At 39.9% G+C, this 12,817-nt stretch overlaps 1 protein-coding gene across 3 annotated transcripts in view; it reads left to right on the top strand.

Moving 5' to 3' along the window:
• The window catches only part of ATP4B (ATPase H+/K+ transporting subunit beta), a 351,538-nt gene that overhangs the window by 326,663 nt on the left and 12,058 nt on the right, over positions 1–12,817 (top strand). For all 3 annotated transcript variants that reach the window (XM_056555834.1, XM_056555833.1, XM_056555835.1), the window contains 2 exons: positions 8,659–8,787; positions 12,234–12,347. In XM_056555834.1, coding sequence (XP_056411809.1) covers positions 8,659–8,787; positions 12,234–12,347 — 243 coding nt within the window. The remainder of the gene's footprint in view (positions 1–8,658; positions 8,788–12,233; positions 12,348–12,817) is intronic.

Here is a 12,817-nt window from a genome sequence, read left to right as displayed (position 1 = left end):
CTGCGCCATTCAGCCACTAGATGGTCTCCTCATGCTTCAGCCAACTCCAGGCTGTGCCATTCAGACACTATATGGTCTCCTCATGTGTCAGCAACCTCCAGGCGGTGCCATTCAGACACTATATGATCTCCTCATGCGTCAGCCATCTCCAGTCTGTGCCATTTAGACACTATATGGTCTCCTCATGCTTCAGCCACATCCAAGCTGTCATTCAGCCACTATATGGTCTCCTCATTCTTCAGCCACCTCCAGGCTGTGCCATTCAGACACTATATGGTCTCCTCCTGTTTCAGCCACCTCCAGGCTGTGCCATTCAGCCACTATATGGTATCCTCAAGCTTCAGCCACCTCCAGCCTGCGCCATTCAGCCACTAGATGGTCTCCTCATACTGATGCCACCTCCAGGCTCTGTCATTGTGCCACCATGTGACATGTGACTCCTTGTTTGAATTGGTCCTTTGCATCCACACGCCGGGGCCTGGGACACTAAAACTTGAGAGTTAAAATTTCAATTTCAAAATCCTCAATTTCAAAATCTCAAATGTAAAAATCTTAAATTTCAATGGTCTCCTCATGCTTCTGCGAACTCCAGGCTGTGCCAGACACAATACGGTCTCCTCATGCTTCAGCCACCTCTAGGCTGTGCCATTCAGGCACTATAGGGTCTCCTCATGATTCAGCCAACTTCAGGCTGTGTCATTCAGCCAAAATGTGGTTTACTGATGCTGCTGGGCCTAAGAATTTTTTTATGGAAGCACTAGCTACCATAAATCTTCAATTAAAATTTCAAAATTCATCTTTTAAAATTCATGCTGCTGCCAGCTCCAGGCTGTGTCATTCAGCAACTATATGGTTTAGTGATGCTGCTGGGCCTGGGACATTACCTTAAAAGATTTATGGTAGCACTAGCTACCATACATCTTCAATTTAAATTTCAAAATTAATCTTTCAATCTTAAGGATTGTGATGCCCTATTGTCTCCTCATGATGCCAACACCTCCACGCTGTGTCATTTAGCCTCTATATGGTCTCCTCATGCTGCCAACACCTCCCCGCTGTGTCAGTCAGCTACTATATGGTCTCCTCATGCTGCCACCACCTCCACGCTGTGCCATTCAGCCACTATATGGTCTCCTCATGTTGCCAACACCTCCACGCTGTGTCTTTTAGCCACTATATGGTCTCCTCATGCTTCAGCCACATCCAAGCTGTGTCATTCAGCCACTATGTGGTCTTCTCATGCTGCCAACACCTCCACGCTGTGCCATTCAGCCACTATATGGTCTCCTCATGCTGCCAACATATCCACACTGTGTCATTCAGCCACTATATGGTCTCCTCAAGCTGCCAACACACTGTGTCACACTATATGGTCTCCTCATGCTTCAGCCACATCCAAGCTGTGTAATTCAGCCACTATACGGTCTCCTCATGCTGCCAACACCTCCACGCAATGTAATTTAGCCACTATATGGTCTCCTCATGCTTCAGCCACATCCAAGCTGTCATTCAGCCACTATATGGTCTCTAGGCTCTGTCAATGTGCCGCCATGTGACTCCTTGTTGGATTTGGTCTTTTGTAACCACACATTATTAAATCTTAAATTTCAATTTCAAAAAATCGATAGAGCGATAACAATGAACCATAACTGATTAAATGAAACATTCGCACTTACACAGTCATGGGGGCGTTGAGAGGCAGGGGCTGGAGCAGGTGGTATCTCGTCTGGTGGAGGACCGCCACCTCAATGCTCCCCAGAATGGGTACTCAAAAAATTTAAATAAAATTAAAATTACATAAAATTGTTTTTATTCTCTTCAATTTTGACGCCATATGGTCTCCCTGCTACCACATCCAGACACTCTGTGGCAGTGATTCTAATAGCGATGCCTGTAATCTGCATGTCAAACTGAATAACAGTATTTTTTCACTAACCCAGCATACACCCTATGCATGTTACAACAAGGCAAAGTGTTCTACACTCCTATTGAGGCTCTCTGTAGGCTAGAAATAGCCATTTTTAATAGCAATTCGCCACAAATAAATTCGGACCGAGCCGACTTTTTTCGGAAATCGGCCGATTCAAATTTTTCTAAAGTTCGCTCATCTCTAATAAGAACCATTTAGCCCATCTAGTCTGCACAATATCCAAAATACCATGACTAGTCCCTGGTCTTATCTAATATGAAGGATAGCCCTATGCTTATCCCATGTATGCATAAACTCCTTCACTGTATTTGCAGTGACCACTTCTGCAGGAAGGCTATTCCATGCATCCACTACTCTCTCAGGGTGCATTCATACCACGATTTTCCAATACAGTTCCCGTACCATGTTTTTGATGAAAAATGGATTCCTCAAAACCTGACTAAACTGTATCAAAACGTGTGTACAAATTTTAACCTGTATACGGTTAAAAACCGCATACGGTTTAAAAAATTATGTCCGGTTGCATCCATTTTTTAAGAAAAAAAATATAAGTTTTTAAGTTTTCACTCCATTATGAATAAAGTTTCACTTGTTTGATTGAAATTCCAAGAAAAGAAAACTGTGCAAAGTGAAAAACCGTATGGTGAAAAACTGATAGAACCGTACGCACATACCGTTCTGTACGGTTCCCATTGACTCCCATGTTAAGAAAAACATATACTGTTTAATACGGTTTTTCACCCGGACCAAAAACCATGGTAGGCTACGGTTTTGGGTACGGGAAAAAAACTGAAAATCGTACAGGATGCAAAACGGACACAACCTGATGCATTTTTTTTTTCTTTAACTGTAAATTTTTATTAAATTTTATTACAATGACAAGGAAATCAAGGCACAATGTCAGTGGAGGGAAGAACATACTCCACTGACACCTAACAAAAAAAATAATGTGAATATACACAATCCAGTGGCGGCAATACAGAAACCATAAGAGACAACAGGGAAGGAAGGGGGGACAGGAGGAGGGTTAATACTAAAAAAAAAGGTGGAAAACAGAGTGGATGGAGGGGAAGGGGGGGAAGGAGAGGGGAACAGGAGGGAAGCAGTCCAACACATAGAAAGGGATAAAAGAAAGAAAAAGAACAGAAGGAACCAGGAAGAAAATGAAGGAGAGGAACAGGAAAAAGAGGAGTCAGGCGTCACGGGGGCTGCCTGCCAAGGAAACTGTCCCAAGGATCCCAGATAGAAAAGAATGCAGGGATGGAGCACAACCAACCTGATGCATCTTTTGGCATACGGTTTTCAGTGGAGAATCAATGCATACGGTTTTCAATATGCTTCCATACGGTTTTCACATTGAAAATGTATACGGGAACTGTAATGCAAAAACGTGGTGTAAATGCACCCTCAGTAAAGTAATACTTCCTGATAATATAAATATGTTTTGAGGGTATATAAATATATATACCCTCAAAATTAGTGTTGAGCGGCATAGGCCATATTCGAATTCGCGAATATTCGCGAATATATGGACGAATATTCGTCATATATTCGCGGATATTCGCATATTCGTTATATTCTCGTTTTATTTTCGCATGTATGAAAAGTCAAGTATGCGAAAATTAACATATGTGGAAATTCGCATATGCGAACATTAGTGCATGCAAAAATTCACATATGCGAACATTGACGTCTGCTAATTTTCGCATATGCGAATTTTCGCACGCCAGTCTCACACAGTAGTATTACAGCCTTCTTTACACCACACAAGCTGGAAGCAGAGAGGGGTGATCACTGTGATGTGTACTGTGAAAACAAAAAAAAAACGAATATTCGTAATTACGAATATATAGCGCTATATTCGCGAAATTCGCGAATATGCGATATTTGCGAATAATATTCGAATTGCGAATATTCATGAGCAACACTACTCAAAATGAGCAAAAATGCATGTTTTATTATTTATTTCCCTCCACAAATTACATTTTCTTGGTTGTGCCAAGAAAGATGCCTCTGAAGGACACAGCAGGTTTCGGGTCTGAGGGCATAGCCAATTTTCAGTTTTGCATTTTAGTTTTTTTCTTCTCGAGACGTTATTTTTCCATCTACAAACCAATAAGCAGGCTTGTTTTTTTGCGTGACCAATTGTAGATTGTAATGATACCTATTATTTTACAAAGAAATTGAAAAAAAAAACGTTTGCAACTTTTGGGAGGTTTCGTTGCACTTTATGGTAAAACTGACATTATCTTTATACGTGTTATCTTATATGTTAAAGGGATTACAACAATATCCATATTTACGTAGTCTTTCTACTACTTTACTTTAAAAAAAAAAATGCCATATTCTGACCCCTATAACTATCTGAAAGGGGTACTCCCTTGGGAAAAAAAAAATATTAAAATAAACTGTTGCCAGAAAATTAAACAGATTTGTAAAATACCTCTATTAAAAAAAATCTTAATCCTTCCAGTACTTATCAGCTGCTGTATACTACAGAGGAAGTTGTGTAGTTCTTTCAAGTCTGACCACGGTGCTCTCTGCTGACACCTCTGTCCATGTCAGCAACTGTCCGGAGCAGGAGAAGTTTGCTATGGGGATTTGCTTGTAATCTGGAGAGTTCCTGACATGGACTGAACAGAGGTGTCAGCAAAGAGCACTGTGGTCTGACAGAAACGAAATTTAAAAAGAAAAGAACTTCCTGTGGAGCATACAGCAGTTGATAAGTACTGGAAGGTTTTAAGATTTTTTAATAGAAGTAATTAACAAATCTGTTTAACTTTCTTGCACCAGTTGATTTAAAAAAAATAATTTTCCACTGGAGTACCCCTTTAAGGAGACCTACATAGATAAATATGGTTGTTTAGATGTCCACATCATTTTGGCTGTGATATATGGAGTTCTTAAATTTTTTTAATACACACAAGCAAAGTAGAAAAACAAAAACAAAGAGCCTGTCTTTTCCAGTGTGTATTAAATGAAATAATATGAGAAATGTTTCTGAAGCCATGTAGCATGAATTCTTCTATTCTTATCAAGGTAAATAAACTAATCAAGGTGAACTCACAAAAGTGCAGAAAATGCGTAATGCTAGCTAATGGATTGTGTAGGTGAAAATGGAAGGGCATGTGATATCCACAGAATCTTTACTGTGTGATATCAGCATCGAGGAGATAACAATGCTAATGCAGGAAGAAAATACAATCTCATTTGATGGTAGAACTTACTGACATCTAAGCAACCTTCAGAAATCTCTATAAAAAGGGTGACAGAATGACCGGAGGCCGCCTTTGTGTTGGATTTGCTGTGCTACGGAGGGGGGCCAATCTTGGTAATCAGAAATGGCGACGTTTAATGAAAAGAGGACATGCAGCGAGCGAATGGAAAACTTTGGCCGCTTTGTATGGAACCCTGACACAGGAGAGTTGATGGGACGGACCTTAATCAAATGGGGTATGTTTTTTGTACAAAAAATAAAAATTACAAACATAAATTATATGACTTTATGATATGACACTATAACATAAAATGTGCCAATGTTTAATTTTTTAAAAGAAAATAGATTTGTGTTTAGAATAGAAGTTAATAAAATAATAAGCCAATGGCAGAAGGATTGCCAGTTTATTGGGCACAAAGAGGTTAAAATTTTAGAGAATTTTAATGCGGAGAAATACATGGCTTGCCATCCCATGACAAGGGTATCATAATTTTTGCAATGCCACTTTTCAATGTGAACATTTTTTTTAGTTATAGCAGCACAGCAATGGTTTAAATCATGAGACATAATTCAGACAAATTATTTACACATACGATGCTATAGATTTAAGGAAATGCTTAATGAAAAAGGGCGGCAATTTGGATTAATAACGGAGCTATTTGACAATTTAGGCAAAGACTGCAATATTATACCCAGACATCAATGTTGAGAATAAATTTATAAAATTAAGAGAAAAATAATTGTAGAAACACAAAGATAAAAGTACAGTATTTTTCGTCCTATAGGACGCACCGGCATATAAGATGCACCCAATTTTAAAGGTGCAAAATCTAGAAAAAGAAGATTGTGAACCCAACAGTGATCTTCAACCTGCGGACCTCCAGCCGTTGGCTGTCCGGTCATGCCGGGAGTTTTGCAATATCTGGAGGTCCGCAGGTTGAAGACCACTGGATAGGAGCAGACACCGAGGAGGCAGGTAAGGTCCCTCCCGATGTCCTGTAAGCTGTTCGGTATGTTCGGAATTTCACCGCGGCGGTCCCGAACAGCCCGACTGAGCAGCCGGGTTAGTGTCACTTTCCCTTCAGACGCGGCGGTCAGCGATCATGATGTCCTGTATTAGCCGCGGGTCCCGGCCGTTGATGGCCGCAGGGACCGCCACAATAGGTGTGTATCCGCCATATAAGACGCACCAACTTTTTCCCCGCAGTTTTGGGGAAGAAAAAGTGCATCTTATACGGCGAAAAATACGGTAACCTCAAGTTCAGTTAAAGTATTTTAAAAGACTTAAAGGGGTACTCTGCTGCTCAGCGTTTGGAACAAACTGTTCCGAACGCTGGAGCCGGGAGCTTGTGATGTCATAGCCCCGCCCTCTCATGCTGTCACACCCCGCCCCCTCAATGCAAGTCTATGAGAGGGGGCTATGACGTCACGAGCTCCCAGCATCGGCTCCAGCATTCGGAACAGTTTGTTCCAAATGCTGAGCAGCGGAGTACCCCTTAAGGACGCAGGACGTAAATGTACGTCCTGGTGAGGTGGTACTTAACGCACCAGGACGTACATTTACGTCCTATGCATAACCGCGGGCATCGGAGCGATGCCCGTGTCATGCATGGCTGATCCCGGCTGCTGATCGCAGCCAGGGACCCGCCAGCAATGGCCGAAGCCCGCAATCTCGCGGGCGTCCGCCATTAACCCCTCAGGTGCCGGGATCAATACAGATCCCGGCATCTGCGGCAGTGCGCGATTTGAATGAATGATCGGATCGCCCACAGCGCTTCTGCGGGGATCCGATCATTCATAACGCCGCACGGAGGTCCCCTCTCCTGCCTCCGTCCGGCTCCCGGCGTCTCCTGCTCTGGTCTGTGATCGAGCAGACCAGAACAGAAGATGACCGAAAACACTGATCTGTTCTATGTCCTATACATAGAACAGATCAGTATTAGCAATCATGGTATTGCTATGAATAGTCCCCTATGGGGACTATTCAAGTGTAAAAAAAAATAAAAAAAAAATGTAAAAGTAAAAGTAAAAAAAGAGTGAAAAATCCCCTCCCCCAATAAAAAAGTAAAACATCCGTTTTTTCCTATTTTACCCCCAAAAAGCGTAAAAAAGTTTTTTATAGACATATTTGGTATCGCCGCGTGCGTAAATGTCCGAACTATTAAAATAAAATGTTAATGATCTCGTACGGTGAACGGCGTGAACGAAAAAAAAAAAGTCCAAAATTCCTACTTTTGTAATACATTTTATTTAAAAAAAAATTATTAAAAATTTATTAAAAGTTTTTCATATGCAAATGTGGTATCAAAAAAAAGTACAGATCATGGCGCAAAAAATGAGCCCCCATACCGCCGCTTATACGGAAAAATAAAAAAGTTAGAGGTCATCAAAATAAAGGGATTATAAACGTACTAATTTGGTTAAAAAGTTTGTGATTTTTTTTAAGTGCAACAATAAAATAAAAGTATGTAATAATGGATATCATTTTAATCGTATTGACCCTCAGAATAAAGAACACGTCATTTTTACCATAAATTGTACGGCGTGAAAACGAAACCTTTCAAAATTAGCAAAATTGCATTTTTCGTTTTAACTTCCCCACAAAAATAGTGTTTTTTGGTTGCGCCATACATTTTATGATATAATGAGTCATGTCATTACAAAGGACAACTGGTCGCGCAAAAAACAAGCCCTCATACTAGTCTGTGGATGAAAATATAAAAGAGTTATGATTTTTAGAAGGTGAGGAGGAAAAAATGAAAACGTAAAAATTAAATTGTCTGAGTCCTTAAGGCCAAAATGGGCTGAGTCCTTAAGGGGTTAAAGACAGAGTAATACTTTATCCTTGAGAAGTTTGTTTGTCCTTCTAACATAATGTGGATATAAACATAAGAATTTTGACCAATAAGGAACATTTGTGCTACCAACACAGTAACATTGTACAGTTAGAAAAAGACATGCCCATCAAGCTGAACCAATGGATGATCAGACAAACTAAGTTACATAATTTTAATTATCCTTAAAATATAATTAGAAATACTTGACATATTTCTAATTTAATTGTGAAATATAAAACTATGAATTTTACAATCATGGATTTTGACGAAGCATGTCTGAAACGGTCATCACTTTTTCTTCTATTTATTTTGTTTCATTGTTTTTTTTTTTTCTTTAGAAAACTTTATATAAATGTAATTTTGAAAACAAAAACAAATACACAATATTTTACAGCTTCATAACTGTAAATAAATGTAATTTAAAAAAAACAAAACCAAATATGACAGAATAAGTAAAAAAAATAAAAAATTTATCATTTAAAAAATGTAAAAACATTGAGGAACAAACATGTAAGAAGATAAGCATTTTAACTTTGTATGTGTTTTTTGCTGACATATGGATTTTAGTAGTTTAAAAATGATTGCCTTTTGTCTAATTCTGGATGTGTAACACAAGTGACATACATATTGTAGGACATATAAATGTAATACTTCTATGATGCTTCTCTTTGCAGTGTATATAAGTCTTTACTATGTGGCTTTTTACATTGTTATGATTGGACTGTTTGCACTTTCCATCTACTCTTTGATGCAAACACTCAGCCCTTACGAACCGGATTATCAAGATCAAATACAGTCGCCAGGTAAGTTTAACCATGCGTTAGTCACCAGTATATAATGTGCTATTAATATTAAAGGGGTATTCCAGGCAAAAACATATTATCCCCTATCCAAAGGATAGGGGATAAGATGTCTGATCACGGGGGCCTGCCGCTGGGACCCCCTGCGATCTCCCTGCAGCACCCGCATTCTATGCGGGGCTGTGTCTCTAGTTTCGGAAACCTCCGTGTTTCCGGGACTGGAGACATGACGTTAAGCCAATGACTTCACAGCCATCATGCCCCCTCCCATAGACATGAATGGAGGGGGTGTGGCATCACGCCACATCTCCAGTCCCGAAAAACCCGGAGGTTTCCGAAACTAGAGATGCAGCCCCGCATAGAATGCGGGTGCTGCAGAGAGATCGCGGGGGTCCCAGCAGCACCCCCCTCTGCGATCTGACATCTTATCCCCTATCCTTTGGATAGGGGATAAGATGTTCTTGCCTGGAATACACCTCTAAGGGTAGGGTCACACGGGCCATATTTTGCTGTGTATTTGCTGCTGCTGCAAATTTTCCTACCTATTTAAGTCAATAGGTAGCAAAATACGCAGTTGATTTTGCTAGTCATTTACTTAACCCCTTAACGACAATGGGCGTAAATGTACGCTTCGTGATGACCGCGAGCACCGGACCGGTGTTCGTATACTGCACGGCAGGTCTCGGCTGCTGTCAGCAGCCAGGGACCCACTGGTAATGGCGGATATCAGCGATCACGCCAATGTCTGCCATTAACCCCTCAGATGCCGTGATCAATACAGATCACGGCATCTGCTGCAGTGTGGCACTTAAAATGAATAATCTGATCGCCTGCAGCGCTGCCGCAGGGATCCGATCATCCATAATGGCGGACAGAGGTCCCCTTACCTGCCTCCGTCCGTCTTTAGGGGTTTTCTGCTCTGGTCTGACCAGATCAGAAGATCACCGAAAACACTGATCAGTGCTATGCCCTATTCATAGCACTGAACAGTAGCTGCAATCAAGTGATTGCAATAAATAGTTCCCTATGGGGACATAAAAAGTGTAAAAAAATAAGGGAAAAAAAATTTTAAAAATAAAAATAAAAAAGCACAGAAATGTGAAAAGTCCCCCTCCCCCAATAAAAATGTAAAAACTTCCCTTTTTTTCCATTTTACCCCCAAAAAGCATAAAAAAAATGAATAAACTTATTTGGCATCGCTGCATGCATAAATGTCCAAAATGTCAATATATAATGTTAATTATACCGTATGGTGAACGGCGTAAACGTAAAAATATTTTTTTAAAAAGTCCAAAATTGCTGCTTTTTTTGTTATATTTTATTCCCCAAAAAATGTATTAAAAATGTATTAAAAGATTTATGTAAGCAAATGTGGTATAAAAAAAATACAGATCACGGTGAGAAAAAGAAAAAAAAGAGTCCTCATACTACAGCTTTTATGGAAAAATGTAGCGGTACATTTTATGGTAAAATTAATTATGTCATTACAAAGGACAACTGGTTGCACAAAAAAACAAGCCCTCATACTAGTCTGTGCATGAAAAGATAAAAGAGCGAAACATGAAATATGAAAATATAAAAGAGGCGAGGAGAAAAAAATTAAAAAGTGTCAAAATAAAATTGACTTGGTCCTTAAGGCCAAAATGGGCTTGGTCCTTAAAGGGGTTATCCAGGAAAAAAACTTTTTTTTTATATATCAACTGGCTCCAGAAAGTTAAACAGATTTGTAAATTACTTCTATAAAAAAAATCTTAATCCTTTCAGTACTTATGAGCTGCTGAAGTTGAGTTGTTCTTTTCTGTCTAAGCTCTCTCTGATGACACGTGTCCCGGGAACCACCCAGTTTAGAAGCAAATCCCCATAGCAAACCTCTTCAACTCTGTGCAGTTCCCGAGACAAGCAGAGATGTCAGCAGAGAGCACTGTTGCCAGATAGAAAACAACAACTCAACTTCAGCAGCTGATAATTATTTAAAGAATTAAGATTTTTTTAATAGAAGTCATTTACAAATTTGTTTAACTTTCTGGAGCCAGTTGATAAATATAAAAAAAAGTTTTTTCCTGGAATATCCCTGTAAGGTGTTACATGGGTAGAAAAATACACAGCAGCATATATGAAGCAAAATATGGCATGTGTGACCCTACCCTAAGGGTATGATAACACGTGCCGTATTTTTGTGCATATTTTCTGCTGGTAATTTTGCTACCCATTGACTTCAATGGGTAGCAAAATCTGCAGAAGCAGAGCTGCAGCAGAAAATATGCATTGGTAAACATACCCTTAGGGTACGTTCACACGGGCGGATTACCTGCAGAATTTCCGCAGCGTATTTGCTGGGAAAATCTGCAGCGGATTTTGCTACCATTGACTTCAATGGGTCATCAGAAATTCCTCAATAGAGACGGTTTTGCAGATTTTCCTTCGGGCCCATTGAATTCAATGGTAGCAGATTATCTGCTGCGGATTTTCCGCCGCAAATACGCTGCGGAAATTCTGCAGGTAATCTGCCCGTGTGAACGTACCCTAAAGCAGATTATGGTTGCACAACATTGTGAAAATAACAATTAGATAGAGCACACAACTGATTTTCTGTATTCAGATGTGATGACATTGTTGCTTTTGTGCCCAGGGGTCTTCCACATACTGAAAATGGCATCTAAGGGGGTTGTTCACAGATGTAGTAAAACTACTATATGCAAATATATGTATAAAAGTGTGAACATAACCCGTACAACTAGCCCCATGCAGGTCATAGTATATGACTATTGCAGATATTTGTTTAAAAAAAATGTAATATACTAATATAATTTTGATGTATGTTTTATTTGATGATATGCTATTATTTTTACTGTACTTTATTTCTGTATTTATCTTGTAGACACTTCAATAAAGTTGTTATAAAAGAAAAAAAAAAAACTACCCAAAATTGGCACCCTTCGGGTATGTTCGCACTTTTTGGGAATTAATACAACCTTGCCCATTTCCAATAGGCCACTTCATTTTCCTATCTTTTTGGGACTTTGGCCCAGATTTATCTGTCTGAGACAAAAACTGGAGAGATTTTTATAGCACCCAATCACAGCTCAGCTTTCACTTTGCCAGAGAGTTTTAAGATATGAAGGCTGAGCTGTGATTGGTTGTTATGGGTAAATCTCTTCAGTTTTTGTCTCAGACAGATTTGTCTGGGCCTGTGTGTGTAATAAATTTGCCGAGAGGGCTTTTTGCCACAATTGTAGCACAGTTGCCATAATAAATCTGGGCCTCTGTGAGTCAAAAGCCCCCCCCCCCCCTCATGTGTATCAGGATGTCTATGCGCATAAGGTCACACTTGTCTGAGATTTTTGCAGGATAAAGTATAAAAGAGCGACTTCAATATCAATCAATTCCTTTACATAATACAATGAAAATGTCCTACAATCCTAACTGAATTGTACGATTGTGCTGGACAGGTGTGACAATAAGGCCAGATGTGTATGGAGATGAAGTCATTGAAGTGTTTTACAATGTCTCAGATGAAAACTCTTACAAAGGAACTGTGAAAAGTCTATGCAAATTTCTCTCAGGTACTTTTTTATTATTATTATCTTTATGCAACACTGTTGGATTTTGTATTAAATACTGGCATAATAAATGTGGCTGCAAAAGATCTTTGGATTATCTGAGGACTTACTCTATGAGGCATAGAGGATAACACTGTATAAAACAGAATCATTGTTTTTAACAAAGGATGGAATCCTGAAAAAGAAGGGGATTTAAAGGGGTACTCAGCTGCCCCAGCATTCAGAACATTTTGTTCCGAATGCTTGGAGCGGGCGGCAGGGTTGTGATGTCATGGCCCCGTCCTTCAATGTAAGTCACGGATGCCACGCTCCCTCCCATAGACTTGTATTGATGGGGCATGATGTGATGTCACAAAGGGGGGGGGGGGCGTGATGTCACAACCCCACAGCCTGCACCCAGGGCTCTAAACAAACGTGGGGTGCTGCACAGAGATCACGTGGGTCCCAGCAGCGGGACCCCATGATCTGGCATC

The sequence above is a fragment of the Hyla sarda genome, chromosome 2, assembly GCF_029499605.1.
Source record: "Hyla sarda isolate aHylSar1 chromosome 2, aHylSar1.hap1, whole genome shotgun sequence".
Lineage (NCBI taxonomy): Eukaryota > Metazoa > Chordata > Amphibia > Anura > Hylidae > Hyla > Hyla sarda.
This window is presented reverse-complemented; position numbering and strand designations above follow the sequence as displayed.